Source organism: Bos indicus, chromosome 4, assembly GCF_029378745.1.
Source record: "Bos indicus isolate NIAB-ARS_2022 breed Sahiwal x Tharparkar chromosome 4, NIAB-ARS_B.indTharparkar_mat_pri_1.0, whole genome shotgun sequence".
Classification (NCBI taxonomy): domain Eukaryota; kingdom Metazoa; phylum Chordata; class Mammalia; order Artiodactyla; family Bovidae; genus Bos; species Bos indicus.
This window is the reverse complement of record NC_091763.1, coordinates 86,099,318-86,124,934: the sequence shown is the minus strand read 5'-3', so window position 1 is coordinate 86,124,934 and position 25,617 is coordinate 86,099,318. Positions and strand designations below refer to the sequence as shown.

Genomic DNA, 25,617 nt, shown 5'->3' with positions numbered 1-25,617 from the left:
AGAAAGCTCCACGGTAACTCCCATGAGCCTCATGATTGAGCACCACCACTCTCATAAGATAACTGCCAAGTGAGGTAGTGGAGGGTGAGTCAGCTCTAATATGAAGGGGAGACCAATCAGATGGCTAATGATATTTAGGGCAGGATGAAAATCAAGCTCAACAAAGCATTTCTCTATGAAATGTAATATGATTGCAATGAATGTTTTTCAATGATGCATTTTGATCAAACTAGCTATAGATGACCAACCAAAGTGCTCTTTGGGGTCAAGAACAGATGAAAATTTATGTAGAGACAAGTCACTCTAAAACACATGAAATTTGGCAAAAATGAAAACAAACAACAATATCACCTAGACATGGATTGTCTAGCTGCTTGAAACAAAGGTGACTTCTAGTCTTCTATATACAGAGGAGAGCCCTTTCCTGTGTATTGTGGGCTTTATGTGTATGCCATCCTTTCCTGTTAAGAGTCAGGTACACTCCTTTCCTTCTATTCACCTCTTTTTATTGAAACTGACAAGCAACAATGAATTGTGTAACCATAATGGAATTCACATATTAACCAGAACATACTATTATAAGTTGGGCGTACTTCAAATATGTGAACAACTTTAAGTCCAAGACAGTACTTAACTTGCAAACATTGCTTTAAAAATGTAAGTTACATTTCCTGTTTTAACAGCTGAGCTTAAATGCTTTCAGTAAATATTGCCTTTTTATATTTTCCTTTCTGAATTGTACCCTTCTGTCAGGTATTTTATTACTGAGTAATAAAATTACTGAGTTTGTCAGCTGAACTATGTTTTCAACTGACAAACAAAATACAAGCTTATTTTATTCAGTTTGGTCAGATTCCTAAGTTTTTTCAGTTATAAATTTCACTATCCTCCTTCTAAACTATTTCTTATGTATTTTGCATTGTGATTACAAAACTGAGCTCTGATAAATTTTTATAAAGCTCATTTTATTCAGTTTGGTCAGACTCCTAAGTTTTTTCGGTTTAAATTTCATTATCCTCCTTCTAAACTATTTCTTATGTATTTTTTGCACTGTGATTACAAAACAATGCTCTGATAAATTTTTATAAATGTTCCATTCAAAATTTACTGAGTAAGAAAGAGGCGTGTATGTATTTAGAGATATTCGTCAGAGTACAATTTAACACATAGCCTATACTTTTTCAATGGAAATTTTGCTTTGACTCAGCACGATGGTACATCATAAAACCTATGCATATTTACAAAAGCCTACAAATTAAGTAATTCATATTTGGATAAATTTAGAGTTTAAAAGGGGTCTTATATTTACCTGCCCTCCAGACATGAACAAGTATGCCATAGAAACTGATACAAATGCTCTGAGAAGCCCTGTGTCATCTTTGTCTCAGAGACCAGCCTCCCATTCATAGAAGTAAAGGCTAATGACTGAAGTATAAAAAGTTTGGCCCCTCTTACACATGGAGTGCAGTGACATTCCCAGTCAAAGTTACAGGAAACTTGAACCACCTCTTAAACCCCAATTGATTCGTGTTTTCTTCCTTCTCCACAGGTGGGCCTCCATTTCCAAATATAGCTTTCCACTCATCAATGTAAAGCGGTAGTAAAACGATGTAAAAGGTCATAATAACAACATAAGGAAATTCAACTGAGAAAAATGAGTACTTCGAGATTTTAAAGAAAGTAGAACACTATTTGAAGGCTTAACTTTCCAGTAAGTCTCATGGGCCCAAATTCTATCTCCTTTAAATTTGGTTCTTTGGAAAAAGATAACTCAGTTTAATGTATTTCCTTAAAGGTCACCTTGATTGAAATTTAAAATAAAGTTCTGTTTTTTGTAGCACAACGTATTTGTACTACTATACATGGGAACAGTGACAGGTTGGATTCTCACTGTAAAATTTTCCATATTAATTGAAATTGAATTTTCCATATTAATCGAAAGCCTTCAAATGAGGAAGGGCACTGCAGCATTAGAAATTGCATGTCTAGGTATGTCTCCACTTTTACACAATCCAAGATGCATAAATTGGAGCAAACTGAACATGAGTAACTCAGAATCATCTCCATGTACCCTTCACCTGCTTGGTTCCTGCCCATTGTCTGTTCCCTCCATTCTCTGTTCCCTGCAGTAAGAGAAAAATCAAAGGAAGCACTAAGCTCGAGTGATATGACCCTCATTGCAGGTTCTTTTGAGAAAAATGAAGATCTTTTTTTTTCTAGTTCAATTAAACTATTTCAAAATCATGTGATTGGTAGATTGCTTATAACTACCAACACCACTCTGCCCGGGCACTTTCTCTTTCAGCAACTCTCCAAGACTCTCCCAGCCACGTCAGGCATCAGCCTCTGGGCTTTTCCCAACCTCTGCAGTGATTGTGCTATACTGTAAAGATCACTTGTCTTCTCATTTGTCTCACTCCTCTCTCATTTGTCTTCTCCTTCTAGATATCTGGCACCCGGAGAATCCTGCTGTGCACACCTAGAATAGATTCATAGCTCAACAAAAGCTAGGTGAATGAATAGACAAGGTGACAGCCCAAAAGTTAGAAAAAGTGATCTGGGCTTAACTGTGTTAAGTGATCAGCTGGATTCCACTCTGTGATAACATGTCAGGGAGAACTGAGATTGCAACGTTTCTGACCTGGGGCAGCAGAGTTACTTCGATGTCTTCAATGAATTAAAAAAGTCACTTCATTCCTGAGAGCCAGTCAGAGGCACTTACTGCTCCCTGCTGTACTTAGGCATTTGAAAGTAAATTTCTGTATAATATCACTCAAATAATATGTTTCTTTTCTTGAACGCTTGACATGGCAAAAAGTGTCCCCTACCGATCCTCCCCAAAAAGCTGAGCATTTATAAAAAATGTTTGTGTTACTTCTTTTTCTATTTTTGTAACGATATGCTTTAACATGTACTGGACTGGCCAAAAGGTTCACTTCGGTTTTTCTATAACATCTTATGGAACAGCCTATGGTAAAATCCGAACAAAATTTTTGGCCAATTCACGTATGTCTTTGAAATAGAATGGTAACTATAAAAAGTTCTAGGTAGGATAAGAAACTGTCTCAGTAATGAAAGGAAAGAGTTTCAAGATCACAGGTATATTTACATTTTACTCTGAAAGAATAAGAAATAGATGTGCAGGGACAATATTCTGTTACCAACCCCTAATCATAAGTGGAACTTTCTGCAAATAAGTGCTGTTTCATACTCGTAATTGTGAATGTTGACACGACCATCTCTGTGCTGTGTGGTTTATGAGTACATAAACCTGTCTGCACATTACCAAATCCTGTGATTCGGAATACAAAATGTCTTTCTGTTTTCCCCTGCTTTTCATCTCCACTACCTCTGCCCAAGTTCTGATGTATACAGCTTTTTAAAAATACAGATTTGGGGATTTAAAAAGGTGCTCACCCATTGTAAAAATAAAGGTAATACACACATGTATCCCCTGCTTTCCAAAAGTTCAATTTATGCCACTTCTTTTCATGAAAGACCTACGTTAGTAAAGGCTTTTTCCCTAAAAGCAAAAATCCTCTTTAGGTTTCTTTTGGTGAGCAAAAACAGGTACTAACATAGGAGTTTCAGGAAAGCAAAATACTATAAATTGAACTTTCAGAAAATGGGGAGTACTCTTTGGCTTCCTCTATTTCGATTTACCAAAGACTTCATTGGAGAGCTCTACTTGTGGATAGTGGAGAAAACCTGTATGTAAAAAGGTATCTTTACACAGGTGGTGCATTGGTAAAGAATCTGCCTGCCCATGCAAGGGACGCAAGAGATGAGGGTTCAATCCCTGGGTCAGGAAGATCCCCCGGAGAAGGAAGGGGCAACGCAATCAAATAATCTTGGCTGGAAGATTCCATGGCACACATACACACACACACAACCATAATTTATTACGTGAACTGGCTTTGTGGCCATATGACCTGGGCATTCACACAGGGTCTGTGTGTATAAGGGTCCTGTACTTGCTTTCTGGCTCTGCTTTTACTTTCTCAAAATTCGTAATAATTATTGACCACAGGGTCCCATTTTTCCGTTTCGCCCCCAGCCTGGCAGTACATATGGCCAATCCTGTCACCATCCCACTCCTTCCCCACTCCCCTGCACTTACGTAATCACTCTTAAGGCTTGTTGCTTCCAGAAATTTTCTGTGTATGTAAGCGTGGAGGCATTAGGTTTTACATTGATGGAATTATGCTATACATATTCTTTACTTTCTTTGCTTTCTCAGTGTCGATGATGGAATTTTTCCATTAAGCAGCCTCTGCCTCCCTGGCATCCACACCCATTTTCTCTTCCCCACAGGCATTCTCCATACTGCTTGCGGGATGATTTTGCTAATTCTGGTTGTGCTCTTCTGATAAAAATGTACAATTCTTCCCTATTGTGTATAGAATAAATTAGCATCCTGGTAAACAAAACAGACCAGGATACTAATTTACAAGGACCATGGACCACGGTCAGTGTGCTGGTAAATTTGAGTTTCTAAGCTTGCACGTCTGAAGGACACTTCTCGACCCAAAGAGTCACTAAGACAAGCCCTGGCTGGTCTGTGTGGGGATCCCCTGATCTGAACACATGCCTTTATTTTCAGCCTTCGTAACGCCATGTCTCTCTAACAGGTAAGAAGAAGATCTTCCCTTTTTCCTATCATTACTTTGTAGAGTTGCTAATAATTTGCCTTGAAATGATCAAAGACAGCATTGTGGTCTTCATGCTTGTGTCCTCCCGAAATTCAGTTGTTGAAACCTTAACGCCATCCCACCCTCAACAGGAGACAGTAGTAGGAGGCGGAGCCTTAGGAGGTAATCAGGTCTGTTATTGTCTAGTTGCTAAATCAGTTCCGACTCTCTGCAACCCTTTGGACTGTAGCCTGCCAGGCTCCTCTATTCGTGGGACTTTTCCAGGCAAGAATACTGGAGTGGGTTGCCATTTGCTCTTCCAGGGGATCTTCCCGACCAGGGATCGAACTCATGTCTTCTGGGTGTCCTGCACTGGCAGGCAGATTCTTTACCACTGGGCCCACTGGGGAAGCCCCCTTCAGCTTTAGATGGGGCCATGAGCGTGCAGGTTTCATGGTGGGATTTGTGTCTTTATAAGAAGAAGAAAACGAGCTCTCTGTGTCTTTGTTTCTCTGTCTCTGGCTCTCTCTACTTAATGTGTTACAGTGTTAGTTGCTCAGTAGTGTCCAACTCTTTTGTAACTCTATGGACTGTAGCTCACCAGGCTCCTCTGTCCATGGAATTCTCCAGGCAAGAATCCTAGAGTGGTTTGCCATTTCCTTCTCCAGGGGATCTTCCTGACCCCTGATTCAGGGATGGAACCTGAGTCTCCTACATTGCAAACTGATTCTTTATCATCTGAGCAAGGTAGCCAACAAAAGTCCAGAAGGCCCTGATCCTGAACTTCTCAGCCTCCAGAAAAGTGAGAAATAAAAATCTATTCAAGACACTCAGGCTAGGGTATTTTAAGACTGACAGGTAAGAAGGTATTTCACTTTTTACAAAGTTGATTAATCTGCAGCATGGGATTAGATCATAAAGATTCACACCTTTTTTTTTTTTTTTTTTTTATTGACAGATGAAGAAAATAAGCCTGAGCAACAGTGTCCTGTCCAAAGCCATAGACTTTAGTGATGAGTTTTAACATCTACTTTCAGGTTAATATATGGTGACATCCTGGAATCTTCTTGAAAACTCTAAATTCTGAGGTCAGAATGATATTCTGAAAAGGTATGAAGAAGCTTGACTTCTGGGAACCCCTGATGGCTCAGACAGTAAAGAATCTGCCTGCAATGCAAGAGACCCAGATTCAATCCCTGGGTTGGGAAGACCTCCTGGAGAAGAAAATGGCAACCCACTTCAGTATTCTTGCCTGGAAAGTCCATGGACAGAGCAATTTGGTGGGCTATGGTCCATGGAGTCACAGAGTGAGACACGACTGAACGACTAACATTTTCACTTGGAATCTTTGTGAACACTATAAACATTTTCACTTGGAATCTTTGTGAACACTATAAATTCTGACATCAGAATGATATTCTGAAAGGGTTGAGAAGTCTGACTTCTTAAATCAAACAAGTACTTTCATTGCTTCCAGTCCTACATTCCTAGGATATGAAGTTTGGATTGTCCAGATTGGTGGTGAAAACTGCCTAAATTGTGGCAGCTCACATACATGTATGATCATAGATGAATTAATCTCTCTGAACTTCAATATTCTTAAGTAGAAAGCTGCTGCACAGATTTCTGATTAGGAATAAATAAGATTTTAATGTATTCATTTACTTAACAAATATTTATTAAGTGATCATTATGTATCGAATTCTTGTCTGGAGAATTCCATGGACACAAGAGCCTGGTGGGCTACAGTCCATGCAGTTGCACTATGTCAGACACAACTGAGTAACACTTTCTTTTTCTTTATGATTCATAGAGCATCTTTAAAAAGTTGGTTTTTTAAATCAGTCTTGCCTGTGTTTGAGAGCTTACACATAGTTTGCAAGGACATGTCCATCTAATTAAAAACTACTTAAAAATCTGGAGGATTACTTACTTCACATTACCCAAGCATCTCAGTCTATTCGCCCAGTTTGCAGGTCCGAGAACTCTGCTGGAATCTACCTAGTCAGAGCACTCCTAGCAAGGAGACACCACATGTCCAAGAAACCAGCTTAGAAGCCGCCCTAAAGGAAAAGCAGTCTAGCGAGGTCCACGCGAGACCTGCCCGGGGAATGTGAGAGAAGATCAGGAAGGTTAGCGTGTAAAAACAGTGTCATGCACGGGGTAAGCTGGAGCAGAAGTCTTACATGCAGAAGCATTCCACTGCCTGTGTGAGCCACAGATGGCCATTTCAGCTGCAGTGCCTTGTGAGAGCTGCCGCTGACAAGGCCAGCTGCTCGGAACCACCAACTGTCAGTTGATGTGGCCAGCTCTTACCCATGTGTGCTGAGAAAACCAGCATGGAACTGGGTCAGCACAGGACACGATTTTAATAGCCTCAATCTGTCAAGTAGACTTCTTTGGAAACAATGAAACAATTGAGCATTTTGAGCAAAAACGGTTAAGGCTCTTCTATGATAAGGCACCCATTCAAAAAGTCAAACTGCATCCAGTTAGTCCTCCTCTGCAGAGTGAAGGAGCAGGCATGGGTCTAGGAGTTAACAATGGTGTGGTTTTCAGTTCTGCAGGCGGCCTAAATGAAAAGTCTCCCCTGAAGAATCCAGAACCTACCTTCCTTCCTCCCAGGCACTGCTGGAGTTGAGGCTTAGTCACGACACCGTATTGGCAGTGGTGAGGCTGCCAAGTGATTTCTCTCCAGTCACAGGTCCTGTTATCTGAACAGCTAAGGCAAGGCACGATCCACTGGCCTGAAATAGACAGCAAAACTTCTTTGGCTCAGTTTCTATGGGTGAAGTTACAGTTTGCACGAAAGTCTAGAATTCAGTGATGGATGGCACACCATTGCAGAAATCACAGTAAGGAGACCACACTCATATAAACCCAGGGGAACAGTGCATGGCTTCCTGCCAACCAAACAGAATCACATCAGGTAGTCATGTTCTGAAATAACACAGTTCATGCTGAAGTCAAGTACGAATTCTGTTCTGTGAAAACACATGCTTATAAAAAAATTAAAGTGTTTGGGTACTACTCAATTATTATTTATTTTCAAACAGTACATGAGGTCTTTCATAGGACTGAAGTCTATAGGGAGTCACTGACACTGACGTAGTTGGCCACACATATTTCCTAGCCTAACACATGCTTAGTTACCAATCCAACAATAGTCATATTCTCTGCTATCAAGAGCTTCAATATATATAATAAGACAGTTATTTTAATATTCTGATAATTTGCTGTTTTGAAGAATAGTCTTAATTTGATATATGGCCTTTTTGCTGTGAATCTCTTCACTTCTTTCTAGCTCTGTTGCCTTAATTTTTTCATCTGTTAGAAGTGGAGTGTACTATTCTTCTCACATGATTGGTATGAGGATTTAATGGGATTATATAGTTAAAGGACCCAGCACAATTATGTATCCTACTCACCTTTGTTACTAGCTAAGTTCAGGCACAGAGTAAGGCACAAGCTTTGGTCAATGCTTATAAGATAAATGAATATCCTTAAAAAGCTGCATGTAAGATCTTTCTTATTTTATGGATAAAGTAACATGTATTCAAATGTTGCAGCTTTTAGGGTGAGTAGTCACATTAATTATTTAATAATTTATTAGAAAAATATCAAGACATAATTTGGATTTTTAAAAACAATTTTCTTTATTTTTGGCTGTGTTGGGGCTTCCTTGTTTTGTTGGCTTTTCTCTAGTCGTAGTGCCTGGGTCTCTCATTGTGGTAGCTTCTCTTGTTGTGGAGTGAGGGCTTTAGGACAAACAGACTTCTGTCGTTTCAGCTCTTGGGCTCTAGCGGCACAGACTCAATAGTTGTCGCGCTCGGGCTTAGTTGCTCCGCAGCGTGTAGGATCTTCCCAGACCAGGGATCGAACCTGTGTCTCCTGCATTGAAGGAGCCACTGAGCCACCAGGGAAGCCCCTGGATTTCAATTTTTGTTTTCTCCTATTCATCTTTTCAGAAATGGAGACTGAATCAGCATGTTAAATACAGAGCAGTTATTTGTATTTTCTGTGGCGAATATCTTGACGTCTCCAGCAAACATCCGCTGTACCCCAAAGATCTCGCTGATGTTACCGCTTCACGTTTCTCTTCAAAATATGGAGGAGCTAAATATTCCCGGCTACTTTTTGAGTTACAAAGGAAAGTTTTAAACAAGTTTATCCCTTCTGGCTTTGATTTGTGGTTCTGCTAACAAAAGTATCTGGTGTGACGTTAATTTTGCGTGCATACTAGTCACTTCAGTCGTGTCCAACTCTTTGCAACCTCATGGACCGTAGCCCGCCAGGCTCCTCTGTCCATGGCATTTTCTCAGCAAGAATACTGGAGTGGGTTGCCATGCCCTCCTCCAGGGAATTTTCCTGACCCAGGGACTGAAACCCACATCTCCAGCACTGCAGGCGGATTCTTTACTGTTGAGCCACCAGGGAAGCCTGTGACATTAATTTTAGAGGGAAGAATTTCTATTTTCAGGGGATGGTAAAATACACTTTGCATTTCATGACTCAGGAATGTCAGAATTGTGTATGTGAGTTTTTGTGTGGGTGGAAATAGTTACAAATAATAAAATACAGAAACAGATCTAGTTTATGGCTCTTACTGGTGGATCCCAGAAAGGGAAAAAGTATGTGTATATTAAGAAAGAGAAACTGGGAGAGACAGAAGAAAATAGAAGGGAAAGGAGATGAGAACAGCATGCCTTCCAAGGAAGAGAAGGAAACATACAGCAGAACTGCTTTGGGGCAAATTGTGTCAACAGGAGCAGGAAGTTGAAATACAGGACATCCAAAAGCAATGTGGACTTATTTATTCCTCTCACCATAAATTTTTTTCTTTGCTTTGATTTTTAAACTTAATGAGAATTCCAGAAAACTGCCTCATTCAAAGTCCACCCATTAAGTAACATCTCCAAAATTTCAGGTCTGGTGAATGACCTTCCATTTCTCTATATACATATCACTGTCTAGCTAGTAGGATTTTAATTCAATACATTATTGATGTATCTACCCTCTTAGGTATTAGGCATTATTGTTGGTAAAATAAGATAATGAAATAGTTATCTAAAAAGAAATAGTTATTAAATATTACTAAAAAAGAAATAGTCAACATTTTTATAGCACCTCTCAGATGTTGGATATTCTGAGCACTTAAATACATTAATTTATTTAGTCTCAGAACCACCCTATTATTATCGCCATTGCAGTATTAACTGGGGCTCAGAAAGGTTAAGTAACTTGTCCAAGATCTTTTAGCTAGGAGGTGGCTGTATATTAATTTAAAATATACAGGATTGGAGCTGAAGACTGTCCCAGAGTCCATGCTCTTAACTATAATGTGAAACTTCAAAAATCATAATCAGGTGAAGGGTTAAATTACATGTATAAAATTGCCATTTATACATGTCAAAAGCTTAAGAATAGGTAATTCATAATTGAGTAAAATGAGTGGAACTCAAAGATCTTGGGCTTTGGAGACAGACACACCTGAGCTCTGCCTCCATGGAGCTCTGTAGACCTCAGTGCAGTACATTAAAGCATCTGAGGACTTCCCTGGTGGCTCAGTGGTAAAGAATCAGCCTGCCAATTCAGGAGACACAGGTTCAATCCCTGGTCCGGGAAGATCCCACTTGACGTGGCACAACTAAGCCCACGTGCCACAACTACTAAGCCTGTGCTCAGAGCCCACGAGCTGCAACCACTAGAAGCCCGGCAGCCCTAGAGCCTGTGCCCTGCAACAAGAGAGGCCACCGCAATGGGAGGCCAACATATCAAAAAGTAGAGAGTAGTCCCCGCTGACCGCAACTAGAGAAGAGCCCGTGCAGCAAAGAAGACCCAACACAGCCAAAAATAAATAAACAAAATTTTTTTAAAAGTCAGCTGGAAAAGTTTTAAAAATCCTCACGCCCAGCCTGTGCCCTAGACGGATTACATCAGAACCACTGGATGTGGAACTCAGGCATCAGTGTATTTTTAAAAGCTTTTTAGGTGATTCCAATATGCAGTCAAGGTTGAGGACCATTGTTTATCTTGGAAAAATTACTTAATCTTTTCATGATTACACTTACTTCTCTATACGAAAAATATGTGTAGCATCTGCCACAGCGCCTTTACACTAGATGTTGATGAATATATTTCCTGCCCTCACCCCACTTCACCCTAAGCAAACCATGGCAGTTCAGAATAAAGACAGCATGGGAGTCAGAGTTGTCTGGCAGGTTCCATGGGAGCAGATAAGATGTGAGGAGGTATTTGTGAATAGATAAGATTCAGAGAGGTACAATGGGTGATTTTAAGTGGAGAGACAGACCTGACTGTAGTGAGACTGAGGAAGTGACTATTGTCCATGACAGATTGTGTATACTGGGGAGAAAAAGAAGGTCTGCTTAGTGAAAGGGGTTTCCAAAGTTCGCAGATGTAGAGAATAGTATTAATACTAAAAGCTACAGCACCAAACATTTGGGAGTGGTGTTGGGTTGTGGATGGCAAAATGAAGACTGTTTTCAAAAGTGTTTGTTTCTCCATCCAATTCTCTTTTATAATTCTTCTGTGGTTTTCATTCAGAATATTCTAATTCTGATTTTGCCCTGATATACAGAATTTGTAATCAATAATCCACTTCCTTCACATATTTGTTTGGCTCCTAATACAATTTGAATTAGACATGGCCTTCAGTTTATCCCTCGTTGAAGAATTCCTCAAGAAAATCTCCTTCTGAAAAAGTCTTTTTTTTTTTTTTCATAGAGATTTTGTGGGTTGTGGATGCAGTTGGAAGGGGCCTGGGATCACCTCTTTTCCATCCTTTTCTTTTAAAGTGAAGATAACTGAGACCTAAGATGTTAAATAATGGAAGTAGGATCATGTCAACGACAGGGCTGGACCAGAATTGAAGTCTCAGAGTCTCCAAAGTGCTGATCTATTCATCATGTTAGGTTAGAGCAGCACAAAATCATCAGTCGAAAATGCAATATGGCTCAGCAATCTCTCTGGTAGCACTGACAGAAAAGCCACAAACAGGTTGTCATAATACATGTATTTTTATTTTTAAAAGCTGAATTTGCTCAGTGGGTTCATGTATTCAGAGACTGTTTTTAAATAGATTATTATTTTTTTTTCATAAGATGGTGGCATGTTGGGGACACACATGTGTTTCTGCCAATGATATATTATTTAATAATACTTTGAAAGGCTCAGTTTTCCTCAGAACCTTGAGTTTCTAACAGCATGTGTATCCTCTTTGCCCAAACACTGTCTCCCCCGATAAATTTGTTGACAGCTAATTTTTCACAAACTGAGATCTTTGGCCATTTGCTGCTAAGGCTGAAGAAACGTGACCAATTGCATGCACAAAGATCCTAATATGGGTACCATTACTTTGTGAGCATAAAATCACATGCACATAAAAAAGATGCCTGACTGGGTCTCTGAAAATTCAGCCCCAGTGGTTCATATGACCATGTATTGATAGTCATCACTCTTTGCAGTTTTGTATTGCTTAACAATGCTTTTTTATTGTGAGTTAGTAATACTACTTGAAATAGACATCTGTATAACATCTGCAGGACTGGGATTTCTTGACATTTTAAATGATTCCAGCTCACTAAAAATTGTCAAAAAGGAGGGCATACATTCTATGTTATATATTTAAACAATGAATGAATCAAAGCTGTGATTCTGAAATAAAATATGACATATGTCATAGGGAATAACATTCTGAAGAATGAAACTACCTTTGGGGAGAAGTTATTTAATTTATCATTATAGCTTTATATTTAATGCAAGTTAGATTTCAGCCATTTATGTGAATTGAATTGGGGGATATAATGGAGAAAAGAAGTTAAACTTTGTGATTTAGTAAGACGTAAAATCATATAAACAATAGCACTAATTCCTGACTCTATAATGCTATAAAACAAGGAAGTTTTTAATTGAGAAGAAAAAAAAAATCTATATTTTCAATATTATTAGAATTATTAAAGTATAAGTTGCTATATTTCCTTCCAAAAAGATATGATAAAAGTTTTTGTTTATATATTATAAAATATAATCTAAACCATTTTCTTTAAAGGTAATTCTCATTCAGTGACCATATAAACTTCTGTCTGCAAATTAGAAGAATTATTTTTTTCTTTCCTGGGTAAAATATTTTATTCTTAGGTTGTATTTTATAGTTAAATTATTTTCAAAATTCAACTTAATAAAAAAGTCACTCAAAATTATATTAGCTGGTGTTATTAAAAGAACATTTTTCAAAGAGAAAAAAAATGGATCCAATTCTGGCAGATAACTGTAATGTGCTCTGAAAATAAGGTTTGGGGACCATTCTATGACCTTATAAGCTAAATCTAGAGCACCCAAAATAAACATCCTTCAGTGTCTAGTGTGACAACTTCTTTCAACAGAGGGGAGTCCTACCATTAAATCATCTCCAGGAGTAAAAGAGAGAAAAAGAAAAAAAAAAAAAAAATCTATCCTTGCAAACTTATCTCTGAACTCACTCATTTACCTTGAATCTTTAGGTCTCTAGCACCTCAAGGGTAGAGGGGTTACCCTTGGTTGATTTCACAGTCTTCTGTGAAAGAGAGGAGGGCTTGAATCTTGGTTTTAGTTCAGCAACAATTTTTAAATCATATATTGACACTGAAAGATGAATAAGGTACAGTCTTTGCTCTGGACACACTTGAAATCTCATGCAGCCTTCAGGACACACTTATGGCTGATGCACCTTTTACATGTTAATACACCTACCTTGTGCTACATGTACATATACTCATATGTATATATTATTTCCATCATAAAATATAAAATAAGCATAATTATATAAAAATAAAGGTACATATATTTTCATCTTTACTGGCCTCTTCCCTGTGCCGTTTTGTACTTCTCTCTCTCTCCTTGCTTGGCTATATTATTCCCCTTTGAAGACTATTGATTAGAGAGAGAGGAACATGTGAATCAGACTCCTGAAACATTATGAGGTAAGTGCTATTTGAAAACATGTGCATAGAACATTCTGGGTGCATGTGAAAGTGTTAGTCACTCCTGTCAGACTCTTTGCAACCCCATGGACTGTAGCCCATCAGTCTCCTCTGTCCGTGGAATTCTTCAGGCAAGAATACTGGCATGGGTAGCTGTTCCCTTCTCCAGGGGATCTTCCTGAACCAGGGATCAAGCCCAGGTCTCCCTTACTGCAGAGATTCTTTACCATCTGAGTCACATAAAAGAGAAGCAAATCTGGGGGTGAGGCGGTAAATAAAGACTTCCTGGAGAAGAGGATATGGCATCAGGAGAACTTGGCTCAAGATGGGAAGAAGACTTTTAGGAGCAGGGATCAGCACGGACAAGAGCTGGAGTCCTGCAGCCGATTATCAGTATGAAATGAGGTCCAGAGTCTGGGAGGAGTTAGGAGAGATAGGATGGGTCAGATTATTGTCAGGCTGAGGAATATGCGCTTGATTTGAGGAGTCAATATTTGTTTTTTTCAAAGAAGCCTAACTACTCAAGTTCCCAGAAGGCTCCTGTTTTATGGCAGCCTCTGTTGTAAGGACCAGGTACAGAGACAGCTTCAGAACAGGGCTTGGCAAAAGTTACTATAAGTTTAACAGACAGAAGAAATTGCCACTTCTTGAGGAATCTCAGTAATGTACCTTCAACTTTTTATTGAAGAACTTTTGACTTGGTTCAGTAGGAGGAATCGAATTAAGTTGTTTTATGGTTCTCATAAATTGTAATCTGATTAAATAAAATACCTAGACATATGGATGTCTCCTTTGTATACAAGAGTATATATCTCATTTAGCCGAGAATCATAAATCATACCACCTGACACACCGTAATGGGTAAATCCCTCTCTATGCACTGTCTGTAATTTATTATTTGGGACACATGTTCCAGAACTGGGAAATGCCCACGTTTGTTAGCCGTGCATGCCAAATTGCAATTTGTCCCACCCATTTGTGAAACTCATATCCCATTCAAGCTGTAGTGTGAAGTTCATGGCAAGGGTAGAAAAGATCCTGAGTGTTTTCTCAGACTTTTTAGATGAAGGGAGACCTTGGGTCAGGATGCCAGAGCGGTAACCAGGAAGCGCAGAGGAGATGCTCTTTGCTCCTCTTACTGCCTTGGAGGTATTTTTAGTCCCAGCTTTGGCTTAACCTCACTGGTCTCCACTCAAAGAAGAATGCTGAGGAAGGAAAGAAACAGGGGAAGTGGACAGCGCCTCCAAAGAGTCTCATTCCAGATCTGCCCTCGGTTTAGGCAGGATGAGTACTGCAATTTGAATTGTTTAGAAGTGGATCTTTCTATTTATTTACTTTGTTGGAGTATAATTGTTTTACAATGTTGTGTTAATTTCTGCTGTACAATGAAGTGAATCAGCTATTTATATACATACATCCCCTCCCTCTTGGAGATCCCTCTCGCCCCATTCATCCCACCCCTCTAGGTCATCACAGAGCTCTGAGCTGAGCTCCCTGTGTTACAGAGCAACTTCCCACTAGCTATCTATTTTACACACGGTAGTGTATATATGCCCGTGCTATCTTCCAATCCGTCTCACCCTCCCCTTCCCCTCTGTGTCTACACATCCATTTTCTACATCTGCGTCTCTATTCTTGCCCTGAAAATAGGTTCATATGTACCATCTTTCTATATTCCATACATATATGATATTTGTTTTTCTCTTTCTGATTTACTTCACTCTATATGACAGACTATAGGTCCATCCACATCACTACAAATGACCCAATTTTGTTTCTTTTTATAGCTGAGTAATATAATATTCCATTATATATATATATATATATATATATCTTCTTTATCCATTCCTCTGTTGATGGACATTTAGTGTGCTTTCCTGTATCCCAGTGTTAATTGTAGCACTGTTTACAATAGCCAGGACATGTAATTTGAATTTGACATCCCAATTTCCCTGCCTCTATTCATGTTCAATATATGGGAGACATTAGTGACCACTCCCAAAGATGTTTTTTTTAACTTGAAGAAATGATATAAAACTGAGCTTCTATCCTTTGCAGTTCTTTGGGTTCACAAGGTCAACTTATTTTGTACTTACTCTGTAGAAATTATAATGTTAAGTGAATTGGTAGAGTCTGAATAACTGAGACCCCTTGTCCTCATCCAGCTTACAGCCTGGGAACACTGACATCAAAGTCAATTACATACTTAATTATTTAATGGGGTCGCAAAGAGTCAGACACGACTTAGCAACTGAACAACAATGAACAACAATCATTTAAATAATTGTGGAAGCTGCAAAGGAAGAAAAACACTGGGTGCTATGAAAACATATAGTAAGGAAAACAAGTCAGGGGCTCAAGGGAAGGCTCTATACTATGACTTTTTGACTGAGATCTATGGTGAATATGCATTAAACTAAGGAGAAAGCAGAAGGTGAAAGGAACAGATTTGATTAATCACATATTTCACATACTCAAACAATGCATTTTCATTAATTATATGTGTGGCAGTTCATAGTAATTAAAAAGCACCAGATCACCTTGAGTTTTTTGTAGAAGAATAGCTTAAGTAACCATCTACTACTTATGTATACTAAGGGATTTTTTTTTTAAAAAGAAATGATAGTGTAATAGTCACCTTTTGTATCCCCAGATGGACAAGTCTTTAGTTCGGGCTGTGAAATGGCTTCAATGTAGTCAGAGGAAATAGGCTGTAACCCACAGGTTTCCTCTGGCTGAATCAGCAAACCACAATCCTGCATTAAAATGATAAAAGTTAGCTGTCATAGTAATTAACCTGACCTGTAGTAATAAAACCTCAAAAATACGACTTCCTCTGCCAAATAACCTTTATGGATAAAAGGGAGCAATCCATGTTTACCCTTCTCTTGATATTTATCCATTGATAGTTGTTTTTGCTATTAATAGCTGCTTCTATTAGGGGATTCATATAAATTCTAATGATAACTTAATCTTTATTTTGGCATTGATAGTCATGTTATTGCTCTGCTGATTTTTAAAGAAATAGGTGTTAGTTATTTTAAAAAATATCCCTTTGTGTTGTTGACTCATTAAAAAATAAAGTATAAGAGAGGACAATACATTAAGGGGAGACAATGTGATGCTGTGAGATAACAAATGGGAAATACTTGGGGAGAATCTTAATTTAACAGATGCATTTCATTTCAACGCACACTTATTTAAGATCTATAATTTGCTAGAAATGGAATCAAATATGTATATTTTATCTAAAACATTTTACATATTTATAAAAGTAGGTAGGTAACAGCTCACTGCAATGAAACTCATTAGAGAAGAGGCATGCTCTGCACCAAGCAATGCCTTCTGTAGTCTGCCATATGCATTGCAGAGGGGCAATCCATTGGCTTTGAAATCTCTCGTCTTCTCCAGTATATCACGCTTCTCTTGTTTTCTCTTAGCTGATCCTACAAAGCTGTAGGCACTGTGCCTGTCCTGTGTCCATCTAACCGACCTCATCCGGTTCCACTGCCACCCTTCTCACCGGGTTCTCCCTGTCTACCAAGATTAAGGTCAGGTTAAAATGCAATAATATCTGTTAGGAATGCTTTCTTCCTAATTTTGCACGGAGAACATCTTTTGGTGTTTGAGGTCTCTTGAAACGGCAGCACAGTGATGTGTCAGCTTTTGTCCACATCAGCATCCTTTGTTTCCTTCGTCTTCACCATTTGGTAATTGCATTTGTTATTTGTGCCTTTTCCACTAGACTGAATACTCCATGAGAATGGATAATTATTTCCCCTCACACATAAATCCCATCCCTGGTGTACAGTAGACAACGATAAATATTTGCTGAATGTGTAAAGGGTTAGAGTTAATTGTCCCCCTTTTCATATCATGCATTCTCAGTAATGGAGAGAAATGATTGGTTTGACCTCTTCTTTGCTCTGTATTTCTGCCTCTAATGAGCAATTGCTGGTCACTTCTTTCACACTTTTAAACGTCCTAACCACCAACTCAGATTCCTGGATCTCACACAAAAGATCCAGGGCATCAGGGAACAAAAGGAATGGGGGTAGTGTAAGGACTTTTAAAAATCTTGATTCAGTACACATATTTTCATTTTTTAATTCATGACTGAAGTTGAAGTTTAGGAAACTGATTAAAATTAGAAATATGATTTGTGTTAAAATGTTCATTATATTATAATAAAGCAATTAAAATAGCATAAAGTTTATAATGATGTAAGAAGATTTAGTCTGAATAAACATCTATGAATGATACATGTTCATGTATGTGTGATACCTATTTATTCATCTATCTATTCATTTGTTTTTAGTGGAGACTAGACCTTTATTTCGGAGAAGGTGATGGCACCCCACTCCAGTACTCTTGCCTGGAAAATTCCATGGATGGAAGACCCTGGTAGGCTGCAGTCCATGGGGTCGCTAAGAGTCAGACACAACTGAGCGACTTCACTTTCACTTTTCACTTTCATGCATTGGAGGAGGAAATGGCAACCCACTCCAGTGTTATTGCCTGGAGAATCCCAGGGACAGGGGAGTCTGGTGGGCTGCCGTCTCTGGGGTCGCACAGAGTCGGACACGACTGAAGCGACTTAGCAGCAGGAGCAGCAGCAGACCTTTATTTAAGGCCTTTATTAATGGCATTATATATCTATCAGAATTTTAAAAAATATGTATATCAAAAAAAATATGTATATCAAATGTTAGGGAGGGCAGGGAGAAATAATTACTATTATACACTGATGATAAGCACTGCAAATTAGTTCAGCTTTTTCAGAAGGTAATTTACACTAAACTTAAAAATTCACAGATTCCATAGCCCCAAAGTTAGAGTTCTTAAAGTCTACTCCAGAGAAACCCTCATGCAATGCATAAAGAATATGTATAAAGACAGATCTAATGGACTAAGATGGGAAGATTTCCCAGGCATATAATTAAGAAAACAACTGAAGACCTTGTTTCATTCCAGAATAATATATTCCAAATGAAACACACTGAGAACATGCCACGCAATCACCTAAATTCAGGTATTTCATGTTGAGATGTTGTGTTCAATCTACTAATAATGCAAATAATGTTGAAAAGTCTGGATTTAGATAAAAGTTTGCCTAAAGATGATTGCTTGTTTGGGGTCTCTGGGGTGTGCAGGTGCCAAGGTCCCAGATGGTCTCTTCTGTCAAAGTTGGACATGTCATTGGTCTGTCAATCAATCAGATTGTTAGGTGTGCTGATGGCTTGTCCTGTGAGGAACCAAACTCAATTTCTGATGAGTGGATGCAGGCTATTTCAGATATATTAGTCACAACCAGTCTTTTCGAGAGACTATATCTGAACTGAAGGATATGAAAATCCTTCAGGGGGGATGAGAATTTTAAGCAGAAGGAATTGCATGTCAAAGGTCATGAGGTGACAAAAGGATTTATCTGACATCTTAGGCACAAAAGAAAAACATTACTGAACAAAATGATATGCTGATAACCTATATGTCATTTTTTTCTTGAGCTGCACCTCTGAGGTTATCTACCCTAAACTCTTCAGAGGGAGAATGATCATCCATGATGTGGTTCTGAGCAATTCTGGATACAGCTTTCCAATGGAAAGGTATTGATTTAATACCTAGAACCTGCAAAATGCCTTGCTGTGAAAGCAGGTCCCTGACCTCAAGCATAATCCAGCTCATCATCATAAATTTCTTCTTAATCCTGAACTGAAATCTCCATCTTATTTGTTCTAATTGTCCTCTTTGGTGCAGCTTAGAACAAATTTATTGTAATAATATAGAAGCATGTTCTGACCTGACTTCAGAGCTGCTGAAACAAATGACTGACAATAGAGAATGATAATTTTTTAAATGTTCAATGTTGACACTGAATACCCAGGACCCCACATACAAGCCTATGATAGCAGAGTAAACATATACAGAGCCAGAGAAATGTAGTGTAAGTGGGAGCCAGACAGGGTGACCACTCCTGCTGCTTACAACCCTGGTCAAACCAACGTGGAAATATAACATGCAGCCAAACTTCTCTCTTCCTCTAAGTATTTATGAAACCTGTTCTCAGGCCACATGAATCATTGACTATCCCTTTAGATCTTAAAAGTGATAAACCTCACTAATAAAAAATTAAACAATTTTTGAAAGGGAAAAACTCATTAGCATCCATCATTCTTTCTTCACTGGTGTGATTAGTAATTTGGTCAAGTTCAGGCATATTCAAGTAAATGAATAATAGCTCTTCTGGCTTGGAGCCCCTTAGTTTAGAAAAGGCAGAAGTTAGCAGAGATGCTTAAAATTAACCCCAGAAAGCTCCACCTTTACACTGTATCCCTTTGCTGGAGACTTCATAAATTCCTGAATGGACTGTCAGTGCTTTCAATACAGTGTAACTAGATAATTAACAGATTTTCTCATTCAAACATGTGCAGAGTGTATGTATGTGTGTGTGTGTGTATATATATATATATATACACATATAATATGTATGTATGATATATATAATATATATGTATATATGTATACATATTATATGTATACATATATGCATGTGTATTATATATGTATATATATGTATATATGTATACATACATGTATATGTATTATATGTATACATATATTATACATATATATGTATTATATATATACATATAATGTATATGTATATTTATATATATATACATATAATAAATGATTTTAAAAATTTGCTTAACTTTTCATGAAATGCCTTAGTGACTAACAGAAGATATTAAGGTTCACTTGGCTTTGATCTCTGCCCTACCCATGAATACACGGCCACTGTTCTTGTTACCAATTCTTCTGGAAGTCCATCTAGTTTTTACAGAAGTATTTGGCCACAAAGGAATTAGTAGTTTTCATTTTTAATGTGATTTTGCTTTGTTTTTAGAGCATTATCAAATTGGACTATTTGATCTGGTGTGTGTGTGCTTAGTCGCTCAGTCATGTCTGAGTCTTGTGACTCTTTGGACTGTAGCCCATCAGGCCCCTCTGTCCATGGGATTTTCCAGACAAGAATACTGGAGTGGGTTGCCATTTCCTCCTCCAGAGAATCTTTCCAACCCAGGGATCAAACCTATGTCTCTTGCATTGGGAGGAGCATTCTTTACCCACTGAGCCATCTGGGGTAGTTATCGTTAAACCTTACCTACTTTCTGGCCCCATAGAATCATCTTTTAAGATCAAACAGTTCTCCCTTTCTTCCACTAAATAATGAAAAATGTCCACATTTTAAGTTTTAAAATATACTGTCATTCCTCGTGGCATCCAGCTTTTCCCAGAGGGACCCATTCCCTTTCCCGGGGATGATGCTATTCTTCGTAAGTTAGTCATGACCTCTCAAACCTGACAATCTTGGCACAGTTGCCTCTCCCAGAGAGGCAGAGTCCTCTTTCAGATTAAGACTGTTCCTTTTCCCATGAGACACAAAGTTCCTGATGAGATAATTTCACTATCTTGTTCCAAGGGGATAAATTATTTTCTATGTTCACATTTTCTCTAAATTTAACAACTGCTTTCCTTATGTTGTAGTCAGCCAGCCATAAAATAGTAGCTATTGGGAGATTCATAGTATCAGACACTGAATGAATATGTATAGAATAATCAGCTGAGGTATACATTAGCGATAAATCATTACAGCATAGTCCATCTGAAATCGTCTTTTACATACCACAGTGATCCTAAAACTGAATGTTTTACATAAAGAAAATGCACTTATATAAATGCGTATTAAAGGAGATGTATTTACTTTTTAGCAGATAATTGGAAATAACTCACAAATATAATTACACTGCTAAGATTGAATCCTACAAATATACTTGGTAAAGTTTACAAAGATTCATGTGCAAGAAAATTTACTAGAGAACTTTGTGTAATAACAGAAAACTTGATACACCTTAATTGTCCATCAACAGAGAACTGGCAAAACAAGTTATACATCCATATGATGGAACACTAATTCTCTGAAGAGAAGAAGGCAGAGTAAAGGATGGAGAGACACATATTAAGAGCAACAAAGCACGTTTCAGGACATTATTAAATACATCTTGATTTTATTTAGTAAAATAAAGTGCTAGAAATGTGCATATGCTTGACTGTGCATACATAGATTCCGGAAGGATACACTGGAAACACTGAACAGTGGCTTTCTTGGAAGTTTAAGGATGGTAGGCTAGAGATGGGGAAGCAAAAATGAACTTTTTTGAAGATTTTACCATTGGTATGAATCATGTTTGTTTTTTTTTTTAGCAAAGAAAATTTAAGCAAAGAAAACAACATTTAAAATGGCAAAGTAAAAGAACAGGACATCAGAAAAGTATTGGTAGCTCCTTTGAAGGTATATTAGTTTCCTATGGCTCCTGTACTACAAACTGGGTGCTTTGAACAAGAGAAGTTCTTTTATAGTTCTGGGAACTGGAAGTCCAAATCAAGACATTGGCAGCTTTGGTTCCTACTGAGGGCTGTGAAGGACTATGGGTCTGCATAGTCATTTAATACTGTCCTGTGTCCACAGAGTTAAGAGTTTATCAGAGGAAATATAACTAAAAGGGAACTGAGTACATGTTCCAGGTAGAAGGAGGACCATGAAGCATTCTAAAACTGAGTGAGGATTATAGTCATTCAAGTTCCAAGTGCATGGCATTTGGAGAACAAGACAGCAAGTAGATAGCTGCTGCTGCTGCTGCTGCTGCTAAATCGCGTCAGTCGTGTCTGACTCTGTGCGACCCCATAGACGGCAGCCCAACAGGCTCTTCTGTCCCTGGGATTCTCCAGGCAAGAACACTGGAATGGGTCAAGTAGATAGAGATCAGTAAAATTATTTTGGACTCATAATTTTAATCCTTGGCTCACTCTAATGACACAAAATTTAGGATCATGGCAATGAATGAAGCTTCTTTAATTTTCTTCTGTTTAAAGATTCTTATCAGAGAAGTCTCTAGGCTCTGTCCTCTTTTATAAAACTTATAAATTTTTTTACTAAGCAGCTGCTCTTTTAAAGGACAGTACAAAATTAAACATTTTTATGGAGGAGTAAGGGACATTTTGACTTTAGTTTGTTCTAATAAAATATTTGCAGTGAAAAAGGTTTACCTATATAATTGCCTTATTTTAAATTTTAATGAAACTAAGTAGCCAGTCAAGTCATTCTACTTCGTGCGGAAGGGACCTCTAACAACACTGCTTTAAAAATTGATGTGTTTCAATGCTTGATGTTATCCTGTTTTAGACAAGCTCAGGTGCATTCAGGGTGGTATGGCTGTGGATGTTATCCTGTTTTAGTAAGAGTTCAAGTTTTCGATTTTAATTGTTTTTTAAAAATAATAGAACTTGTGTTAGGTAGCCGAATTGTGTATGAAGTTTTGAGTTGCTATTTGTATTTTGGGCTTCATAGCCTTATTTACAACACATCATTATCCAAGTAGTAATGAGCTATCATATAACATCATTGTGTGTGTTTCTTTCCTTAAATAATCATCAGCTGAAAAGTGGTGGTATATTATACTAAGAATTTTTAGTCCCCTATGAACTCAGGAACAAAGGAAATTGAAACAAATTATAAACAGATGAATTAGCTCTAGTCAATTAAATTTACTAATATGACCTCAATATTTGGAACACTTCTTTATATTTCTCATGCATTACAAATCCCTCAACTAGCAATATACAGTTTTCTCTTTTTTTAACCTTAAATTGTTCATTCACTAAGTTGTGTCCAACTCTTTTTCCACCCCATGAACTGTAGCCTGCCAGGCTTCTCTGTCAATGGGATTTTAAGGCAAGAATACTGGAGTGGGTTGCTGTTTCCTCCTCCAGCGGACCTTTCCAATCCAGGGATCGAACCCATGGCTCCTGTCACATCTCCTGCACGGCAGGTGGGTTCTTTACAACTGAGCCACCAGGGAAGCTCTGTTGGGTCTCCAAATTAAACAGGGTGAGGCCAATGTGATCCTGCTCACTGGAGTCCATTCTGAAAGGCGCCCTATATTCTCAATTTAGAAATACATTTGAGTCTCCAGGATTTGTAGAATTTGGACTGGAAAATCTAGTGAGACAGGGGCCTGTGAAATGACTAATGCTTCCCACTTCCGGTGAGCTCCAAGGAAAGCAGCCTTTGTTGTGGTCTTTCAACACTTTTGGTTTGGTTCCAGATGGAGTCCAGAAGGGTAGATGTGAATGTAAATGAAACAAAGAAGAATGATTTTATGTCTGGATATTTGAAGAACTTCAGTTCTTTTTGATTTGTGAACAAAGAATGTGGAATTGGAGCTGAATGTATAACCATGGACTCTCTTGCACGTTGAAGAAACTGGATCAGTTTGGGAAATGACAGAACAATAATAACATTGACAGAAAGAAAAGCTTATGTCATATTCCAAAGGAGCAAATTAATTATTTGTAGACTGAAGAAGAAATACTATGGTGAGTGAAAATAGGCAGTAGGCTACAGAGATATTTTAAAAGATGTGTATTATCAAGAATGTGATACCAAACATAACAAATGTTTGCTATATATAAACCAGCAAGCAGGTCTTCTCAGGAAACAGTGATCAGTCACAGTGACCATAACTGCTATTAGAAGTATTGCAGCATGGACTGCCCCACTTATAAGTAGTCCACTAATAACATATATAAGGTTGTGATTGTTAAAAATGCAGCTCTTGGGACTTCCCTGGTGGTCCAGTGGTGAAGACTCTATGTTTCCAGTGAAGGGGGCACAGGTTCAATCCCTGGTCAGAGAACTAAGATCCCATATGTTGTGGTTTTCCTAGCTCTGGTAGGAAATACGAATGGCACAAATAGAGCTGAATATTTTAATAAAACATATAGTTACAGTAATTTTGAACATCATGGGAGCACTTCCTGACTTCAGTCATCTTGGTAACTTCTGTACAAAGACACCTACACCTATACACACATACAGTGATCCTTAGAATTGTGAGACTTTAAAACCTGGGGGAGCTTAAACCAAGTGACATGAAATATGTTAGGTTACAAAATAATTCTATCATTACATGTCTCAATTGATAAATTCCACCTCCTTTGAGACTGTAATAGTATTTTTAGAATAATAAATAGCATTTTTAAAGACTCACTAATCAGCAACCTGTACATTTACAGTTAAGCTCAAAGCACGCTATATGTAGCTTAATTCTGTAGAAGAAAATGCTGATGCACCCCAAACTGAGCATCAAAACTGCTGTGATATTACAAGGTCAAAATTTAATATTACTTTTTAGTATAAACATATCCTAACAATGTAAAATGAGATACCTAAAAGAATAATTGTGTTCTGACAGGAAAATCCTTTCTTTGCATAGTCTTATATTTTAATGCATGTTAATCAGACTAAAGGTCATTCCCCTAAGATATTTAGTAGCTACACAGGAAACATGTAACAATGGAGAAACCCAGTGAGCACTACCCTCATCAAGTGATCAAGAGAAACACATCATTTCTGCAGTATTCTTGCCACAAATGTTGAGCTTCATCTAGTAAGGAGAAACCACGATACAATTCAAGATCGAGAAGCATTCTACAAAATAACTGACCTGCATTATTCCAAAGTATCAAAGTCATGAAAGATAAGGAAAGACTGCGGAAGTGTCATAGGTTAAAGAAGATAAGAAACATGACAGCTAAGAGCAATGAAAAACCTTGGACCAGAAAAACAAATATCATTGGAAAAACTAGTGAAATTCATATAAAATATTTGGTTGAGTAAATATGCTGTACCAATACTAACTTCTTAGAATTGATAAAGTACCATTGTTGTATAAAATTTTAATATTAGAGGAAACCGGGTTGAGTGTATTTAAGAACTTTCTGTAACTCTAACATTAACATTAAAAGTGAAAATATTCATGTAATTTGATCACCATATTTTAGAATTTTCTTGAAGGGCAAAAAGAATGTTCTAATCAGTCAAAGCCTTTTACAAAGTTTTGTTGGAGTTTCTTTCATACAGCAGAGCAATTAGCCACATCTCA

General features: G+C 38.0%; 1 protein-coding gene across 7 annotated transcripts in view; it reads right to left on the bottom strand.

The window, feature by feature from the left end:
- CPED1 (cadherin like and PC-esterase domain containing 1) overlaps positions 1–25,617 on the bottom strand; it is a 328,209-nt gene that overhangs the window by 34,005 nt on the left and 268,587 nt on the right. For all 7 annotated transcript variants that reach the window (XR_011566295.1, XM_070788065.1, XM_070788061.1 and 4 more), the window contains 2 exons: positions 16,251–16,368; positions 7,242–7,378 (listed from right to left, as the gene is read on the bottom strand). Coding sequence is in view for 6 of the 7 variants with exons in the window: in XM_070788065.1 (XP_070644166.1) it covers positions 7,242–7,378; positions 16,251–16,368 (255 nt within the window). In the remaining variant the exon portion in view is untranslated. The remainder of the gene's footprint in view (positions 1–7,241; positions 7,379–16,250; positions 16,369–25,617) is intronic.